The sequence below is a fragment of the Ciconia boyciana genome, chromosome 1 (genome assembly GCF_034638445.1).
Source record: "Ciconia boyciana chromosome 1, ASM3463844v1, whole genome shotgun sequence".
NCBI classification, from domain to species: domain Eukaryota; kingdom Metazoa; phylum Chordata; class Aves; order Ciconiiformes; family Ciconiidae; genus Ciconia; species Ciconia boyciana.
The window spans coordinates 46,325,167-46,344,944 of NC_132934.1; the positions used below are offsets into that span (position 1 = coordinate 46,325,167).

Genomic DNA, 19,778 nt, shown 5'->3' on the forward strand with positions numbered 1-19,778 from the left:
AAGATAGTGATCATTTTGAAGACTGGTGGCATGTTTGGTTCCTTAGACCAGACTGATTTCAGGAAAGAAAAATTTTAAGCATTGTGTTTTCACTTACCCCTTTGTTTTGGAAGTTGCTGTCTAAAAATGGTACCTTTTGTAGTGTGTTAAGTTAATATATTTGCGGGCAATCTTTCATGTATGTAAATGAGCAACTTTTGAGGGCAGTTATTAAAATAGTAAATACTAAAAATACTACAAGAAAAAGATACTCAAGAGTTCCAGTTTCTTGCTATACAAAATAGCCTTTTAAGGCCTCAGCATAAATATTTGTAAGATACCAAAATGTGCTTAACCTAAATCGAAAATGCTTATTCTGTACAATATTATTAAAAAAAACCCCCACAAACAAACAAAAAGCACCCCACAAACCTGTTAGCATGATATCCTTTGGGGAGGAGTAGCGCTGAGGGGTGTACAATTGGTGTGTGTCAGAACATTGGTTTTATGCATTTATGCATCTTATGGTGGGGCTGAAGTGAGGAAGAGGAGACTTTCTGGAGACAGGAGAATTTTGCTTGAACACGAATTTCACAGCTGATAGTTTGTAGCGTGGCGCGGTTTGTGCTTGGCAGTTCTGTGGATAATGAAAGCCAGGGTGGGTCTGACTGCTCTCTGAATCACTTGGTTCTTAGAGTGAAATACATGAACATGACCAATGAAAGCTGGGTCTGGGATTGCTTTTTTTTTTCCCCTCCACTCCCCCCCAATAACAACATTTCTTCAATATGAGTTCTAAAGCCAGTATACAGGTTAAATTGACCTCTATGGATATGCATATTGTTTTAACTAAATAGATTTTAAATAACACCTTTCAGTTAAACCAGTGAAACTTTTAAGTTTAGACCAGACCGTGATTAATGAAGGGTTTTTTTGGTGCTTAAATAAAAGGCTTGAAGAAAGGACCTTACACAAAATAACTTGATGCTTTTCTTTATCCTCCCCTCCCAAAAAAATATAAAAAGGAGAGTGCACATTGTGGTTCAGTAGTTTCTCCTCTACTCATTATTTCTATATTTGTATGTGTACGTGTTCCTGGGTATTCTCTTCAATGCTTCACTAAAAATAAAAGTCAGAGTGCTGCCTAAAAATTCTTTCAGGCTTTAAATTTAGAGTGCACAAGAGGCGTGGGTTTAGGCATAATTATGTACAATCTCCTTGAACTTCCTGAAAATGCTGTGTCAAAAAATAGATTGAAAGAAAAAAAAAGATAATTTTTCAAAAATTAAATTGCTGAGCTTTTTTTCCTCAGTATAGTCTGCCACGTACTGAAAAGAACAGAGAAGTGGATAGTCATGGGACTGATGTATGACTGATCAACTCTATTCTGTAGTGGTACAGTATGTATGCCTCCATTTTCAGATAATGGCTTAAGATGTGTGTGTCTTGGAAAGGCTTTATGTATATTCAGAAGGTGGCTTGTCAAAAAAAGTAGTTTAGTATCCATACTATTAATCTGGTTAAGAAACTCAACATGTCTACTCTAACTACTGTATTCTCAAGCCTTAAAATTTCTGTCCTTGTACTGTTGTGAGTTGCTGCATGGTGAAATGGCAAAAATTATTTATGTTTTATTTTTTCAAAGGAATGTGGGGAGGGGAAGTAGTATAGTGCCATATTCTACTGCAGAACAGTAAATCTAATAAGGTCTGCTGGGCCCACTTTTACCATCTAAAATAGATTTGAAAAGGGCAGCAGAGGTTCCAACTATGAATTCTGACCATACATCAGAAGCTGGTATTACATATATATATATATATATATATATATATGTATGTATAAATAAAACAAATCGTGAGTTATTGCTAGGCAGTCGTTTGGCACTGAAGAATACTTTAAAGAATAACTTTGAATGTGTATTTGAAAGAATATGCTATCAGGTAAATACGAAGTATCTTTAAGTCTTAGAGGAACAGAATTAGCTATTTTGTGTTGTATGGTGTAGTTGGGAGAGAAGCTAGCTTATGAAACAGCTGTGAGAACAGCAGAAAGCATTTTCTGGTTTAGGAATTTAAGTATTTTTTCAATAAATGGTTTTTTTACAGACCTGCGGTACATGCTGTGGTGAAGAAACTCAGGAAGCAGACACAAAGACAGGAGCCCTTCTTCTCCCTCTGTTTTTATCTGCTCCCTCCTGAGAGGAAACTGATGGTATCCCATTGTTTAGCATCAGAAAATATTAATTACTTCTCTCACTTCCCTCCAGCATGCATTTTTTACCTGTGCATGAATAATCAAATAGTACTATGCCAGGCAGTTGGTATTAATTAGGGTTTCAAATTTCACATAGTCCATCCTTTAGTGTTTGTTATGTCAGGCTAAAGCTTAAACTGAGAGGGAGTGATGTGCATTTAGGGTTAATACTAAGGCCAGATTCTTTCAGCGTATGAGGACACACTTAGAAATGAGAAGGCTTGTACTATGGAGAATTATACAGTTCAAAGCCTTTATAGATAGCTTTTGAAATATTTATGTTCTGGGTGGAAAAGATTTTTCAGGCCATCTCAACCTTCTTGTAACCAAAATGTTTTGAACCTTTAGTTACTTAAAGTTTTCAAAGCTCTTTTAGTCAATAAGAAAATCAATACATGCAGCATACTTCAGTGTAGCTAAGGCAGTGCCCAACAGCATTCAGTGTTCTATGTAAGTACTGCCACCGCTTCCTTCTTCCGAATAACACCGTGCATCTTCAGTCGCAAAGGTATGAAGTCTAGAATTCTGCAGCTGATGGCCTGCTGAATCGCAGCCTACTGGTGGATGAAGTCAAACCACAGCTGATGGAGTCATTCATGGAAATAAACAAGGAACAAGTTACCTTGCTTAGATGTCTTTTTTTTGCACTGCATTCTGCAAATTTATGTTGCTTATTTTAAAAGATCAGTTCCTTTAAAAGACTTTGTGCTGCTTAGAAAATCTTAGAAAGTCTGTATGTCTTTATACTGTGCTACAAGACCATAACCTTTTTCTGTGATTTTTTTGTTGTTTGTTTTCTGGAGTGTGGGGTTTTTTTGTGTTGGATTTTTTGTTTGTTTTGTTTTTGTTTTTTGTTGTTGTTGTTTGTGGTGTTGGTTTTTTTTTTTAAATTTCTCTTTGTCTTCATTTTTGGCAGCGGTTGCAATCATGTGGGGGTATAGTTATAGTTGTCTCATCTATCTTTCCATTCTGCTTCTATCTAATTCAGAAAAGTCATACCCAAGAAAGTTTTATGAGTAAAAACACCACTTATAGTCCTGTTACTTGTAGTTCCTGTTTATTCTGGTACTAAACTGAAGCTGACTATGAAATTACTGCTATAGGACAGTAATAGTCTGAAATCTGTAAATAATATAATTTGTTAATATATTCTCCTGAGGTCCTCTACTAACTATATATTCAGTTAATAGCTTTCACTAGCAGTTACATGAGATAGGAATGTTACATCAAAAATATGTATTGTCTTCAATATTTAGGCTCTGAGTTTGATGCATTCAGGTATTTCTATACAGTTAGAAAAGGATCATACTATTGGCAGAAATTAACTAAGCACTAGTTTACTGGAACTTTATTTCCCTTTTGTGATATTAGGTTTTCCTTTAATTAATTTAAAATATGATTTGAACCTAGGTGTTTTTCTTCAATTTGTTTAGTACGTATAGTCCTATTTTCAGAGTCTAGCCAGCAGCTTGGGATCCTATATATCACTTAGCTAGTTGTTACCCAGTATTTCCCATCTGAAAACAGCTGAGTTGTTAGCTGTTCCTTAGAGATTCACCTAAGAAAATTCGTTCTTGAGAGAAACTGAAAGCTGTAACTTGAAATCCAGAGGATACACAGAATTTGGTCTCCTGCAGGTATCTCTAGTTGATATACAATCTAGAGATCTTTTTTTGAGAAGTGGCATGGATAAAACTTTATTGCCCGCTGGATTTGTAGATAAATTCCACTTTCATAACTGTTGAGAAGGAATGAACTTTAGTACAGAACATGTAAGGCATAATTGCCACCAGAAATCTACCAGAAGGGCAAATAGTTCCCTTGAGTCTATAATTAAACATTTAAATGAATGAGTTTTCATGTACTTATGCTTATTACTTTCTTAAGATGTCTCTATGTACTCGATAATATCCTGTGAATATAGCCTACAATGTATATTGTAGTCTGTGTGCAGGTAGGAGAATTGTGTGAAGTATGACAAACTCTACTCGCCTGCTTTCTGATCAAGCACCTGCCTAACAGCCTGTAAGTAGTTTGGAGGGGTAGACTCAGCTGCTGTATGTTCTGGGGATGTGAAGCTGTTTGTACTCCAAAAAGTAGGCTCTGGCTGTGTTTTCAGGCTTGTTGTCTATACAAGTAACATATAATCTTGAAAGCATCCTTAGGATGACTCGTTAAGATCCACTGTAAAAATACTCTAGGGTGCTTTCCCATTGCTATTTATGAAAAAAGGAGTAAATGAAAAATATTCTAAAATGATCTTGAGGAAAAACAACGAAGAACCTCCAAGCAGAGAGTCCATCACTGCGTATCTATTTTATGTGAGAGAGGGCTGGTCAATGGCTTCCTGTGTGCACATTTGGGAGTTCTCCTTTTTCTTTAAAATATGTTCTCGACTTCAAATGCTGATGTTCATTTTCAGCATATGGGGACCATTAGCAATATTGAAGCTGGACATATGGCTTAACGCGTTAAATCACTTTAGAATGTCGCATCTGTTTTTTTACCCTGGTGTTAACACCTGGATCAGTTTAGCACTAGTGCAGAAGTTTAGGACATATATAGCTGTTAATTTTAAAAACATCTGGGATTTTTTTGTGTGTGTGTGCATGTATATGTGCATGTGTGAACGGCTGGATATCTGGCATCTTTGTGATGAAAAAAATCTTACTGAATTGCGCTAAAGGTGTGTACCGACCTAGGCAAATAAGCGGTTTGTGGCAGGAGGCAGAAGGATTCTTTCGAGTGGATTAGAAATTATGATTTTGCCTTTACAGCTTTTGTCTTTCTTCAGAATTCCATTTTTGAAGAATTGATAGCTGACTCTTCCTTTTTTTTTTTTTTTTCTTCCCTCTCAAACCCATCCATTTGTTGTACACTGAATAAGATATCCCGCTCTCCCGGGATGTGTGAAATGTGCAGGCATTAAAAATTGAAGAAAGCAAGTTCCCTGACTGAGTCTGCAAACCTTATCTGAGGCTGCTTGAAAGTAAAAATGCCAATTGTGTTGGAGCTTTGAAAAATGACTTTCCCTGGTGACCTGCTGCCTTTTAGTGAGAGCAGAGTTTACGGCTCTGTTTAAGAGTGATGAGTGCAGTTGGAGAGTTTCTCTTGTTATGCCCATTAGCAAGATTGGACTAATCTGCGGCACAGTAACCTGAAGGTAAACTGTGAGTGAAGGAGAAGACAAGGCTAATAAGGCATTTTGTAGTTTCCTTTATTCCAGAGTCTTTCCTGGAGCCAGCAATTAACATTATTTTCTATCTGCGGAGAGCCCAGGTTGCTGCCAGCGCGGGAGGCTTTACAAAGGACATGTCAGCGCTACCTGCCAGGCTGTGAAGAGGGACTGCTTTCAAAATTGCTGTTGAAATCGGTGACTAAGCATCAATACTGCAGCAGAGTTAAAATCTTGTTAATTTAGTAATTAAAGAAAAACAAGGCCTTGCCCCAGCCAGGAGCAGGGAAGCCAGGGGGCACTGGGGGGGGGGAGCAGCCCCAGGCATCGGGCACCTCCCTGGGGCCGAGGCCAGGCTGGGATGTGGGCCTGAGGATGGGCCCAGCATGGCGGGGCCCCTGCATGGCAGGGCCCATGGCCAGGCAGGGCAGGGCTGTGGGGAGCTGGAGACCAGCCCTGCTGCCATGTTGCTGGGGCAGGCTCTGGTGGCCCTGGTGGGCTGACATGGGGTCCTGGGGCATGGGCAGGGTGGGGGGAGCCCGCGAAGAGGGGTCAGGGCTGTCGAGGCTTATTAGTGCCCTCAGGGTCCTGACATGAGCAATTTAGTACAGTTTATTTTTATTCTTCTATTTTATTAGACACAAAGCTTGTATTTCTCTCCCCTTCACTGAGATAAACATTTCATTTCATGTTTTTCTTGTCAGCGTGGTTACACAGCCAGGCTGGGGATACAGATGGGCACAGCCCGGCTGGTTATGAGTGGCCTGGACTCAGCCCACCGGCCGCTTCCATCTGACCCACAATAATGGTGTCCAGGGTGTCCTCCTTAGTGTTACTGAGACCTGTTTCACTTTTACTTTCGAGGGCAAAATGACATGAGCTGCCTGGCCCCGGTATCTCAGATGCTCATATTCCTGCATCCTCCTGCGCAGTCAAGTATAATGTTGGCCAAGTGTGTTTTTTATTACATTTTATAATGTGAAACAGAGTAGTTCTTGAATGTTAACAAGCAACCTATGTGAGACTTGCTTCTTTGCTGTAGGACATCTAGCTTTGCTCTTGTATTAGACTTTTCTAATATCCCAAAGCATTAGCAAGATTTTTCTTTTACTTTCAAGCATTTAGCAAAAAAATAACCATATGGGAAGAACTTTTAACTTTATTTCAAATTTTGACTCATAAAGAATACAACATTTGGCCTGACTGAACCACTGTGTAAGCTGGAGCTGGCAGCTTCTGTATTTTTCGTGCTGACTGGCAGGTACTAGAATCTGTTGCCTTTCCACGCACGAGAAACTAGGAGTATTTCAGAATTGCCTGCTGAAATCCATACCCAAATACAGGGTGATCAATACTGTATCTTCAAGGCTTTCTTTTGATTTTTTTTTTAAATTTTATTTTTATTTTTAATATGAAGAGGACTGAGCAGGAAAGGATCAGGGTTGCATCAAGTTTGTTGCGAAGGCTGTAAATAAAATTTGACTGAATTAATGCCTTTAGAATATACAATAGGTTTCTTTATGATTTGGAGAAAAGCAGTTTACTTTTGGTGGGGTATAGTCCAATATGAGTATGTGCTGCATGAAAAAGATGGGTGTGACAGCTGTTCGCTTAGAGGGAGAGGACTGGTCTCGTCTCTTAACAAGTGTAGCAGTGTAGTGTGGAGTTGTTTTATACCTGTGTACTAGAGCTGCAGGTCTGTGGTGGTTTGTGTTGTGGTGGTTTTTTTTGTTTTGTTTTTAAAGTGGTTACTTGACTTCAAGTATGGGAAACGGCCACATATGCAAAAGATATAATAAAATGTACCATTTCCTGGGAACGACCTGTGCACCATCTAGGCTCTTTGTAGCAGAATGCTCTGCCTCAGGGGAGGGCAGTTGTGCTGGCAATATTATTGCCACTTAGTTCTGTAGGATTTCCCCAAGAAGAAACACTTTTGCAGTTCAAGGTTTCAGCTCTAAATCCTGACATCTGATAGCCATTCTTAGCTATGCTCACTGTTTGGGAGTCTGTAGTCTAACATATTATGTTTTTCTTCGAGAAAGGACTCTTTCTAGCCTAACACCTGCTTTATTCTTGCAGAATTCCTAGTTTTCTTATGGTGAGTCTGAGAGTGATAGTACAAACTGAAATCACAAAGAGAGGACTTAAATTTCAGGAAAGGACTACGCTGAAGGACAAGATAAATAATGTGAAAACAAAGATCTTGTTTTCTTCCAATGTTCTTTTGTGACTGGTCTAAAATGAGAAAAATGTGTGTGGGGTTGGGAAAACAAATACAAGCAACCTGATCCACTGCATAAGCAGAAGTCAAAATGAAAATTTGCAAGTATTCTAGAAAGCATCATCAGATCTTTAAAGGATTTAAGCTGACCTCTCCATAACCTCCATATGTGCAGAGACAAAAGGACATGCCGGGAGGGAGCATGTCTGAAAGCATTACAGCAATGTGCTCCGGACAATGGAAATGCTGAGCTGCATGGTATTTAGAGTATTTGCATGGAGATTCTGTGGCATAGTAGATCAGCATTTGAGCATTTTTCTTTACAGAACAAGACAACATTCCTGAAACTAGTACCATAAAAAATGGGGTTTGGATACAGGTTCCAAGGGACTTGCTTTATTGGGGGTGAGAATGTGAGGGGAGTCTTGGAGTATGAATTCGAGTAGTGTGTTTCAAACACGAGCCTGAGTTTCACACCAATTTTCTTTCTTCCTAATCTGAATTGAAAAATTGTTAATTATGGGAAGATTTTTATTGGAAAGGCAGAAAGAGGGAATGAGTAAAGAATTAGATATAAATCATCTCTCTTGTTTAGTATTTTTAATAGAAGTCTTGAGCTGGCTGGATTCTTAATTACCCTGGTAAAATAAATGCTAAACGAGTTAAGCTCAGTAGTAACAGCAATGCATCTTTAAAGAATTGCTTAAATACAACTTTGCTTATGACGGCAAGTAACTAATTAAATTCTAGTCATCTTTTTGCGCTAAGCAGGTCTCACACCTTCTCCCACAGCATAAATTTTAAATGCAAATGATTTGATTTGTACAAACATTATAGGGGACAGATTTTTACAATACTGAATTAGACGTGGAGACTGCTAATGGCTGGCACCTGTCCTTGCCAGGGTGGTTGGAAACATAAATGCTGAAAGCTGCAGCATTTTTTTTTTTCCAATCAAGCTGACACAGACTTGAATTCATAAGCTTATACAACCTAAAAATTTTTTTTCCTCACTTGTAAATATAATAATTTTAAAGAGAAGGTGTATTTTCATCTGTAAAATATTCTGCTGTCTGCCTCCAGCAACATGTTAGCAGAAAAAGTTGTCTGTCAAAATATGTACGAGACAGTTGTGGGAGTGCCCCGTACAGCACCAGAGATTTGCATTCTCCTACTGACTTCTGTATTTATTGTTCATCCATGTCAGTGAGATTCATTCCAACATCTAAATTAAAATTTCAATATAAAAGGCCAGTTGGGGTTTTAGTTCTGAATTACTGGTGGATCCGTTGTTTCAACAATAATGTTTGTCAGTTTTTCATATTTCTTTTACATTTTAATTATAACTCATCAAATCTTAACCGATTACTCCTGGGTTAGACTCAGAAGAATGTCACTGAAGGGTGTTTTAATTTAATGGAAGCAGCGTAACATCTGTTTCTAATGTTTTAAAAGCCAATTTATATGGAAATTTTGCTTTATCGAGAAGTCAATAGATACATAGTTTTCTAACACCTCCTGTAGAAATTCAAAACTTGAATTAAAACAGCACCAAAGCAGTGCCATTCTTTCTTGTGGTAGCAGTGTGATTGCATTTTTACAGCCTTTCATTTGTACCCTTTTCCTTCTGCTGAAATGAAGTTTTTATTTGTGTTTTGTAGTCGAGCTATCAAGACAAACCAGGACCTTCTGCCTGAGACACCGTGGACCCATATCTTCTACAATGACTTTTGGGGGACACTGCTTACTCACAGTGGGAGCCACAAGTCATACAGACCTCTCTGCACGCTCTCCTTCCGCATTAATCATGCTGTCGGAGGGATGGACCCGTGGGGCTACCACCTTGTAAATATCCTGTTACATGCTGCAGTCACAGGCCTTTTCACAAACTTCTCCAGGATCCTGTTTGGGGATGGGTACTGGACCTTGATAGCAGGCCTGCTGTTTGCATCTCATCCGATCCACACGGAAGCTGTAGCGGGGATAGTAGGGAGGGCAGACATTGGAGCCTGCCTCTTCTTTCTGCTTTCCCTGATGTGTTACATGAAGCACTGCTCTACCAGAGGTTCCTCACTGAGTACTTGGGGCTGGATCTTGGGAGCGGGGCTGTGTGCAGGATGCAGCATGCTGTGGAAGGAGCAAGGAGTGACTGTTCTGGCCATTTCAGCGGTGTATGATATCTTTGTGTTTCATCGACTGAAAATGCATCAGATCATTCCTGCTTTATACAAGGTGAGTCTCCTTTTCTTTCTCATAAGTTATTCGTAAGGCACCGATCACTGTTAAACAGGTGCTAAATGAGTTTTCAAGTACACAATAATTCTTAGTAGTTTAGTCAACTCCCAAAAATAAGCACAGATGTCTAATGCTGAAAGAACATTTAAAGCAGTTTAGTATGGGGTTTTTACATTTTGTTTAAACAATGTGTTGTTATCCATTGCTATTACTTGACACTGGGGATGTATTTTTTTTTCCAATTACCTTCCTTGCTTCCAGCAGCTCCCTCCTCGTTCTGTTTACTGTCGAGCACTGGATATCTGGCTGCCTTTTGCAAAGAATTAATTCATACTCTGATCCTCTTGTATCTTGCAAACTCAGCTTAGTTTGGTCGGGCGTGCGAGTGCGGCAGCTGATATCATCTACAGGCTCCCTGAGGCAAAGATAGAGCTCTTATTCTAGTTTAACAGAGATGCATAGGACTTGGGTGCATGCCTTTGGCATGTATTTTTTCTCCCCCTAGTAGGAGCTATGACTCAAATGTATTACTGCCTTAACAAAATAAGTATTTCTCATTTTTTAACTTCTTGCCCCAGAACAAACAAGTAAAATAAGCATACAAACAAACAAGCCCACCAAAACCCGCTAACTTCCCTCTCCCAAAAACGCATGTATTTTAGTGGTACTCGGAAACCCCAGCTGAAATCGACTCATTTACATCAGTTGCTGTACAAATGAGTAAGTTGAGTGTATGTAATTTTATGTTCAGTGAAGTGGCTTTATTTCAGAAAAATACTGACTTAACAAAAGGAAAATGTTTCATAGGGATGTGTGGTGTCACATTTTTCAGTGAGACATAACCAAGAAAAGCAACAAAACAAAATAAGGCTTTGCAATCCATCTCAAACATCATGATTTAAAAATTTTTATTTCTCACTCAAATGAATTGAAAGTAAATTGTAGATTTTTATAAAGAAGTGATGATTTCTGCTTGTAAAGTACAGAATACATAGTTGTAGTATGCAAGGAAAATAGTCAAATAAAAAAACCAAGTAGTCTCTGGTAGTTCCTTCAATGAACTGCTGTGACACGTTGATTTAGTTATCATGCCCTTTTCTGACAAAACTGAAAAGAAAAATTTCTTCCTTTTTTTACTCATATATATTTGAGTATGTAAGACCTGTTGAATGCTAGTGGCCAAATGTTGTATGTTACATTGTACACCTAATGCTGAGCAGAACCCAACAGTAAACTAATAAATTTTTTTTTTAAAAAGTGTATCTGTAACAGCAAGTTTTATTCTGAAAGACAGAGGATGAGATTTTGTAAAGTGCTTCAAGAAGTTTCGTTCATAACTCAAGTGTTAGCCTATCCTATAGAATTAAACAATGGTAAAAACATTCATATGGCACATATGAAATCCTGACCTTGCGCACCTTGTGCATGACTTCACACCAAGTCTAAATTAGTGTTCCTCACAGCCTCTCCTCATTGCAGCCTGCAATGACCAAGATACGGTCATGGAGCTAGGAAGTTTTTTATCACAGATGGTCATAGCTCACAAACAAAACCTTTGCAGACATTTCTGGTGGGGAGAAGCTTTTTCTTCCCTTTTTCCCCTTTTTCTGCTTCAGGGCCAGGGTAGAATTGGTGTAGAAGAGACCCAAGTGACACGGGTGAAATCCAAGCTTCCGCATCCTAACTCTTTGAACACAAGGCCTCTCTTCCTAGGTATGGAGCTCCACATTTGGATGTTGGGCTTGTGCATTGATTTTTTTTTCACTCTTCAGCAGAGTTCTTGTCCTGGACAGCAAACTAGTGGCAATGCCTCAATTTTTTTTCCATCTGTAATGATAGAAATAATAATCCTGTGCTTTGTAGGTTACAAACCTTTAAGGAGATTGGATTCTAGCTGGAGGGAATTTTATGGGGAGGGACCACAGTGAACAAAAATAGAAATATTTTGCTTAATATGCCAGAAATGCATTTCATTATTCACTAAATTACTAGGCTACCATTTCCTTGCACATCTGTTCAAGCTGAATGCTGCTAACCAAGTTTTACCTAAATGCTAGGGAAGCCTCTGTTCAGTCATTTACAGTGATGAGGAGCTCAGCTGGGAGCTTCAGTTATAAAGTATCTTCAGTGAGCCTTCTTTTGTACTTTGTTTTACAAAAGTCATTCACAAATTACATAAATTTGTAAGAACATATCATCCTGCAGGGCTTGGGATGCCAGGAATATCTCCATTAACCTAGCCTGTTACAAGAAGTGTTTCTCTTCGAGTACTTGTCTGTATGCTGTATGTCTGTACTCCCAACTTTGCATGGACTCTACCTTGCAGTTTCCTGTTCCTGAGCACTCCATGGGAAGTAAAGAAGTGAAATACAAGCCTTTTGTAAGGATAATCACTGTAAATTAGAATTAAAGACAGGTGTCTCAAAGGGGAACAAAGGTAGCACCTTAAAAGCAAATTAAAGCAAATGCTTCAGTCTTCTGGAGACCTTCACGCTGTATGATAAAAACATTTTAGGGCAATAAAAACATTATGATTTACCTTAAAAAAAAACAACAAAAACCTGAAAATAATGATTCTAGTGCATTGCCTTCTTTTCAGTCAGTATTATTATTCAGTCAGCACTTTCTCACTGTGTTTATATTTCCTTTGGTCTTTGAGTTTTACCCTTTCACATAAAACACTGTTTAGACAATGTTCAGGTTAGTGAGACTGTCTCTGGCCTGCTCCATCTGAAAACTGGACTTTGTTTTCGGAGGATGCTGTTTAGTTGATATTGATGGATAGTTTGAGAGTAGCTAATGCACTTGGAGTTAAGAAATTTGGGTTTTGATTGTAGCATGTCTGACCAATGCTTGACAAGTTCTGACCATGAAGGCAATTTAGATGCTGTCCTGTTGTTTTGAAATTACTTTTTATATTTATTTTCAAATAATTTCAAGATGATTACGCTGTAAGATTGGCATTTTAAAGTCATATCCTGACTCTTCTGAAATCATTAGTAAGAACAGAGCTAAGTTTTCTTACTAAAAGCTTTGGTTTTAGTTTGGTTCTGTGTGTTAATACATACAATGATAAAGACATGGGGGTTTTTTGTTTTGTTTTGTTTTTTTAAGTTTTGTATTTAAAATAATCAAAATAAACCCCCAAAGTATGTAGCCAACAGATTAATTTTTGCATTGTGCAGAATTAAAACACAGACTCAAATAAAAATGAAGAAAGCTTTCAACTCTGCAGCTCTTTGGGATTGTTTGGATGTTCCCTTTTGCTTGCTGCTGCTTTGGCCTTAAGTAAAATGTGTCCCTAGCAAGAACTGACATTCTTTCCTCCTAAAACAAACTGTAAAATCTCCTTAAGCAAACAATATCAACTTTTGGATTAAGGGTTGTTTTTTTTTTTTTTTTTTCCCTTTAATATTGCCTACATTTTTTCTTTCTTGAAAAGACATTCCTGAGACCGGAGTAGCCATCTACAGACGAGTCATCCTGTGTTACCCAATGGGCGTGAGCATTTCAAAAACTAGAGTATGGTTTAAACCGAAACAAAAAAACCTCCCACCAAACCAAACCACATCTTGTCAGAGGACTCTTTATTAGAATGCCTGGACAATTAGAAAGAATTATGTCCATTTACCTGTTCTGGAATTTGTGCTTTGTATTTTCCCAATGTAAACACCAGGGGAGGGCAACTGGAGAGAATGGCGGGGGGTGGGAGGTGGAAGACATATCAAAAAGAGCAGTTCAGGAAAAAGTTATGGTCTTTTGTAGTGCATTAGAGGGGATAAGTGTAGAATGGAGCCAAGGAAGAAAGGAAAATAATTTTAAGAGGTGGTTAGCTTAAATCTGTACTAAATAAGTAAGGAGTAATGATATGAAACTGAATGCAGAATAAACAGCATGCCACTGCAGCTTTGTAATGGAATGGTAGAAAGGAGCTACCCCAGTCAATCTACCTAACCTTAAGCTAAACCCTGTCCAGCGGAGCTGACACAACTGTTTCCTAGGCTGTGCTGCAACTTGGAACTGAGAGGAAATGCAGGTAAAAAATAACCCTTAAACACCCCCCGCCCCCCTCCAGATATCCCAGATATATCTCTAGGAGTTATTTTGAACCTGAATCAATTCAATTACATCCAGTCTTCATCATTGCTCTACAAACAGCTATACTGGCAAATACTGAGAGGAAAGCTGAGGTGCAGGGGCAGAAACAAGGAGCAGAGAGCGAGGGATTTGGGGGAGTGGGTGGTTAAGGACCTGGGTTGGCTTGCTGCCAGACTATGGCTTTCAGCTTCTGTAAGCCTTTTCAGAACATACCACTGGGAAAACTGGGACATGATTAATTATGTTTAAAGAATAGTAAAACCACTAACCTTCTTCCGGATGGTCAGTGAAGGATGAGCTGGTAAAAGCAGCTTTAAAAATGCTCCAGCAGGTGGTAGGAGATGGCGTTGGGGTGACAAGCCTGTTTTTTTCCATTTTGTTCTTATCTTTGGGTGGAGTGTCCAATAAATACAAAACAGTGGCTACTACACAAGACCAGTAGCTGTTTACTGGGCTCACACCTATTATCATGTGAGTCCTGATTTGTCACATCAAGTACATGACAGCATCCCAGTGCGATCTGAGTAGAGTGGCAGGGCTTCCGAACAAGGCAGCTGCAGAGCAGGTCCACCAGCACAGCAGATGAATATTACCCCTTATTTAGAAGCTATTCTTAATGCACTTTAAAAATGTATATCGTAGCTACTTATTAAACTGTCCAGCTCTTTTCCCTATCATCTGCGTATTGGTTATTCAGTAGAACTTGGCTGCTGATTTTTTTCCTTTTGCCAAGTCTTGTATTCCTGTCTGCCTGTGATGCTCTCACTTTGGCTGGCAAAGTTGTCAGTCTGGACCCAGTTTCATTTGGTTAGCTCTATTTTATTCTGTCTGACTCGCTTTCGAAGCACATGCTGACAATAATGTATTCGCTGTCTTTAAGTCATCAGATTTTGATGGAAGCGTATTTATTACGGTCATAAATGAGTTGTCTGAAATGAGAGCAATTAAAAAAAAAAGTGGTGCTCTACTGGGGCAAAGCATTCCTTATGGAAGAAAGTTAGGCTTTTGTTTGATTTTTTTTTTTTTCAGGATTTTAGACCTTGAGTCATTTCCAGTGTAAGCTGCGTAGCAGGTATGCAGATTGATTGAGTTGTCATGTATCGTAGGTATCAGATGATTGTACCTGTCAGCAGCTAGGCTTGCACATGTTAAACAACCAAAAATGTAAGGGTGGGAGGGGGGAACCTGGATACAGCAGAGAGCTGTGATCAAGTTTGTAATTATAGAAAATATGCAGATTCAGAGGCCTAATTCTTTTGTACGTGCAATCTCCAGCTTGAGAGCAGAACCATTAATCAACATTGCAGTACACAGTCTTCTGTCCAATTAGTAGTACAAAGCTAATATAAACTCTACTGTGGTGCCCTTTTTTCTGTTTTGTTTTGAGGGGGTTGCTTTGGTGTTTTTTTGTGGGAATGAAGCTGGACAACGTTAGCAGTCAAAAAGGTAGCGTAAATGCATTTGAAGCTCATTTTTAATATAACGGTAATGATAAATTATTTATTGCTCTGTGGTTTATGTGTACAAACTGCCTTACAGAAATAACTAAACCAGATGTACGTTCCACTCATGTTCCACTGCTACAGCATGGTACCATTTTACCAGATCAACATATTGTTAGTACAGGGGGTTTGTTGTACTAAAATAAGGAAAACTCTCTTCCCATCACATATTTGATTAAAATCCCCCCCACCCCCCGGGAGGTCTGTCTCGCATGTGGAATTAGTTATTGGTATCTATAGCTTAATGTGAACCACAAATTGGATTGCAGGATGCATTATCTAACCTTCTGTGCTATTATAACAGTATTGGTTTTGTAAAAAGCAATTTTATTGGAGGCCTATATTTTATTTAAGGTAATGATGTAAGCCTGGGGCCTCCATAGATGACATGGTCAACCACCAAACCAAGTTTTATAAAACAATACTTTCTTTTATGGTCTTGGAACAGCGTTAGTTGTGGGTGATATGTATGATTTCTGCTCAAAATAGGACTTGCTGGGTATTAGATAAGGCTACTGATTTTTGAGAACACTCTAAACTTGAAATAAGCCACTTTCTGCATTCTTTACTCTTTGAAGTCACTACTTTTCGAACTATCATGCTTTGGAAAGCAATTTCAAAATAAAATGCTGCTCTTGTTTTAAATTTGCAGTTTTGTCCTTCTCTTCTGAGGAGCTCTAAAGCCTCAGCAAGGCAGTAGTTGGTCTTGCTGGTTTTTCGCCTCTTCTCCATCTACAAGTTATGCCGTTTTGCAGCAGTGTTTTATCACTATTTAAAATCTAGCTTGATGGTTTATTTTGTACTTATTTTCTACAATCTAAGGAATTTTACTATGCTTGAACTTTCCCACAGGCCTGGATATTTTGGCAGATCTGATCTGTAAGCTATTATTTTGTGAGTTATTTCTCTCAAACACTTGCGTGGGTATGGTCCCGCATAGTCCCATGTCTTTGAAATACAGCGTTCAGACTGTTAAGGCAGCAGCCGCTCCCTTGCAGGACAGACTTCATCCCTGGAGTCAGATATTTAGTAAACATACTTTTCCTTGAGACTACTTTTGTCTCAGTTAAAAATAATAAATAACTTACAGCTTCAAAACATGACCTAACCTCTTGCAGGTTCAGTTTGTCTAACAAGAGCTGCATATTCAAGTGCGCTAAGCTGATAAATGTTGTGTTTGTGTGCCGCCGCATAACCTTTTGCATTTCAAGAGCTGAGGAAAAGATTGGGAACTCCATTGCCAGCTGGGACCCAGTTTGTTCCCTAGCTGTGATCTCTCATTCTGCGGTGGTCAGCTGGGGGTTAATTTTTTGTGGCAGCTTTAAGCCTGTACAAAATTGTGGAAATGCTGAGATGAATGTGCCTGCACATACATTGCTCATATTTGCGGATGAGCCAGCCCGCTGCTTTTCTCTTCACTCTGCTGGATGGCAGCAGCATGAGGCCTGTACGGTCTTGACCATCGCTCCCCCTCCCCCCAGCAGATATTTCCTAGACAAAAGAAGCCTTTTGCAATTTACTTCTTTCTTGACAATTTCAGGTAGCTAATACTGCTGTTTCCTGTAGTTGCCACAGCTCCTTGCTGCTTTTCCTTTTGATCCTGAAATAAGAAAAGCAAGATTGGCCTCCACTATCTTCCTTCTCAGAGATACTGATCTCCTGCAGGTCCCTGTGATGTCAGTGGAGTGGTACTGAATTGGACCTCGATATGTATAAATAGCTGTTTTTTTCCTGAAAATATTTTCATGGAGTGATTTAAACCACTGAAACAGATCACATATGACAGAAATACAGCATCCTAAGGCAAATTTAGCAAACGTATTTTTTTAAAAAATGAGGAATCATAAGATATCTTGCCGAACTCACTGGCTTAAAATAGATTATATTTTAACATTAAATCTGTAATGTCTTTATTGGAATTGCTACTAAATTCTGCATTACTTTTGTCTACCTACTTGAAGTCTACAATAATATTTTGGAGACTATATTTGAGAATTCCTCCCTGGAAAGATGGAAGAGACAAAGGCCTCTTTAATAAACGAGTAAGTAAATAAAAAGAGAAGCCTTTTCATATTTACAGAGACTGTGAAGACATGAAGAACCTTCAGTTTAACAGAGAGGTTAGTTTGCTAGAGAAAGGTTGTCACTGTCTTCAGTCTTGCATAAGGTTTATACTGCATGGTAGCATGCAAAGGATGCTGTGTTCTTCCAGTCTTCCCCCTGGCTTAAAAAGGATCTCTTTTGAGGCACCAGAGTGGAAAAGCTTCCAGGGACTTTGCACAGTTGGTGTTAGCACTTATTTTTCATTCTGAGGTTACATGCCAATTACTAACATTAAGAAGAGTGTGATTTTTTTTTATGGTGTTGTTTAATTACAGGGTATTGGTGGGTTTGCTACTTGCTGGTTTACAAAACCTGTGCAAATAATATCAGGCTAACAATGTTACTCTCCTCGCTTTTAATGTTTTCAAAATATTTAATGAATCAAGTGAAAGCACCAAATTTACCATAGTGTGTAACAACTGTGTTTCAGAACATTAGGAATATTTGCAGGTGTTGGTTTTTCTTCATCTTAGTGATTATTTTAGCTCCCTAATTGAAGAAGCTTTGTAAAACTGTTTTTCTAACAGCTGGCAATTTTCCTGTTTAAAATATCAGTATCAAAGAACAGTAAAATTTCATGCTTTTTGGTAGGGGTAGTCAATGTATTAAAGTATTTTATGCTGAGATAAGGGGACTTGGGTACCTGTGAACTTTGAGGGATAAGAAATATATGCAGCTTTGGCCCATCTTCAATTTTCTGTTTATTGATGAGCTGGAAAGCCATGTCCTTTTTCCCTCTAGCTCTGCTTCTCCCATGAGTCAGTTGTCCGGGTACTGGCCGCAAAATGGGAAAAACAACATACAATATTAAAGCAAAGTGGTGTCTTAATGAGTTAAACGTCTCCTGGTGTAATTCCTTTCGTGTAGATTTGCTTCAGGAGTTATGCCTTTCTGCTTAAACCTATTTTGGTGTCTTGGTTAAAATGCATGCATTCATGATCATATTCATCAAGTATGTATCCCTTGTGTTTAAATGCTGGACAGAAAGTTTATACTTGCGCCTTGCATACAAATCTTCAATCATGAGTACTTTACATTAGCCTCCTAATGTCATGTTTAGGCACCTAAATGTCCTGATTTGATGAAGTGCTGAATGCTTGTGGCTCCTGGTGGGCTTTACTGAATGAACCCATTGCACTTGGTCGATCACAGCTAAATAGCAAGCTAGACTATCTGCTCCCAGCAGTCAGGGCATGCACTAATAGTGTCAGAAGAGAAAAACCTGTAAGTATGTCCCCAGTCAGAATCAAATAGATTAGGGAGCAGGTGCAGCTTCTGGATTTTCCAAGTTCTGACTCCCAGCAGTGCTTTACAGCACCTTCGGGAAAGATAACACTGCTGAGAGTATGTGAAGATCAGGCTCCTGACTTTTTGAGCATCTTAACTATAGTCACCTAAGTTTCAGAACTGTAGTGCTTGGAAAGCATTGCCTGACTCTATTTGATAGAACTGTATTCTCAAAGACAGTTGTCTTCCTAGAGTCCTACCCGAGAGCGCCATTCCTGGTACATGAGCATGAGCTCTGATTCCAGAGCTGGGAGAACATGTTTTGAAGGAGCAGGAATATACGCAAACCCTGAGCTACAAGGGAGACTTTTATCTTAGTATTAGGTTTAATTTTGAATTTCCTGGCTTATGCTCATTTTTATTTATGTCATAATGATTTAATGATTATGTGCACACTTTTTCCAAGCTGAGTGATTCTAACCATTAACCTATGTAGACAGTTACAATATTAAAAAGGGGGAAAATACAAGTGTATGAGATTTATGGTGGAAACAGCCAGTTGTGATAGAAGGCAGCAAACTTTTTCTGGCATATTTACTGGAGGAACTGAATGATATTTTGTACATATGTCTGTATTTGTTTTCCAGCTGCAATGTAGATTAGGTATGAGGAGGGAAGGAACCCAGGCTTGCAATTCTGTAGCTAACTTTATGGGTCAGTTGTTAGGAGGTAAATTTCTAGCCTCACTAACCTTGAATGTCTCTTAGAAAAGAGAAGAATCCCTTGATGCTGCGGATAGTCCACATTGGGAGGAGGGGGAAAACAAAATATTTTTTGTTCCTAAGTTTCTAGGAAACTAATTGAAAATGCACATGAGGAAATTATGTTAAAATTATCCAGAAGCTTTTGGGGGAAGGAAGAGAGAATTTGTGTACCTGGCTCTTAAATGCCAGGTAGAACATATGTACATTTTTATGATCAG

General features: G+C 38.8%; 1 protein-coding gene across 3 annotated transcripts in view; it reads left to right on the forward strand.

Moving 5' to 3' along the window:
- The window catches only part of TMTC2 (transmembrane O-mannosyltransferase targeting cadherins 2), a 259,847-nt gene that overhangs the window by 92,908 nt on the left and 147,161 nt on the right, over nucleotides 1-19,778 (forward strand). For all 3 annotated transcript variants that reach the window (XM_072864568.1, XM_072864577.1, XM_072864586.1), the window contains exon 2: nucleotides 9,293-9,863. In XM_072864568.1, the coding sequence (XP_072720669.1) occupies nucleotides 9,293-9,863 (571 nt within the window). The remainder of the gene's footprint in view (nucleotides 1-9,292; nucleotides 9,864-19,778) is intronic.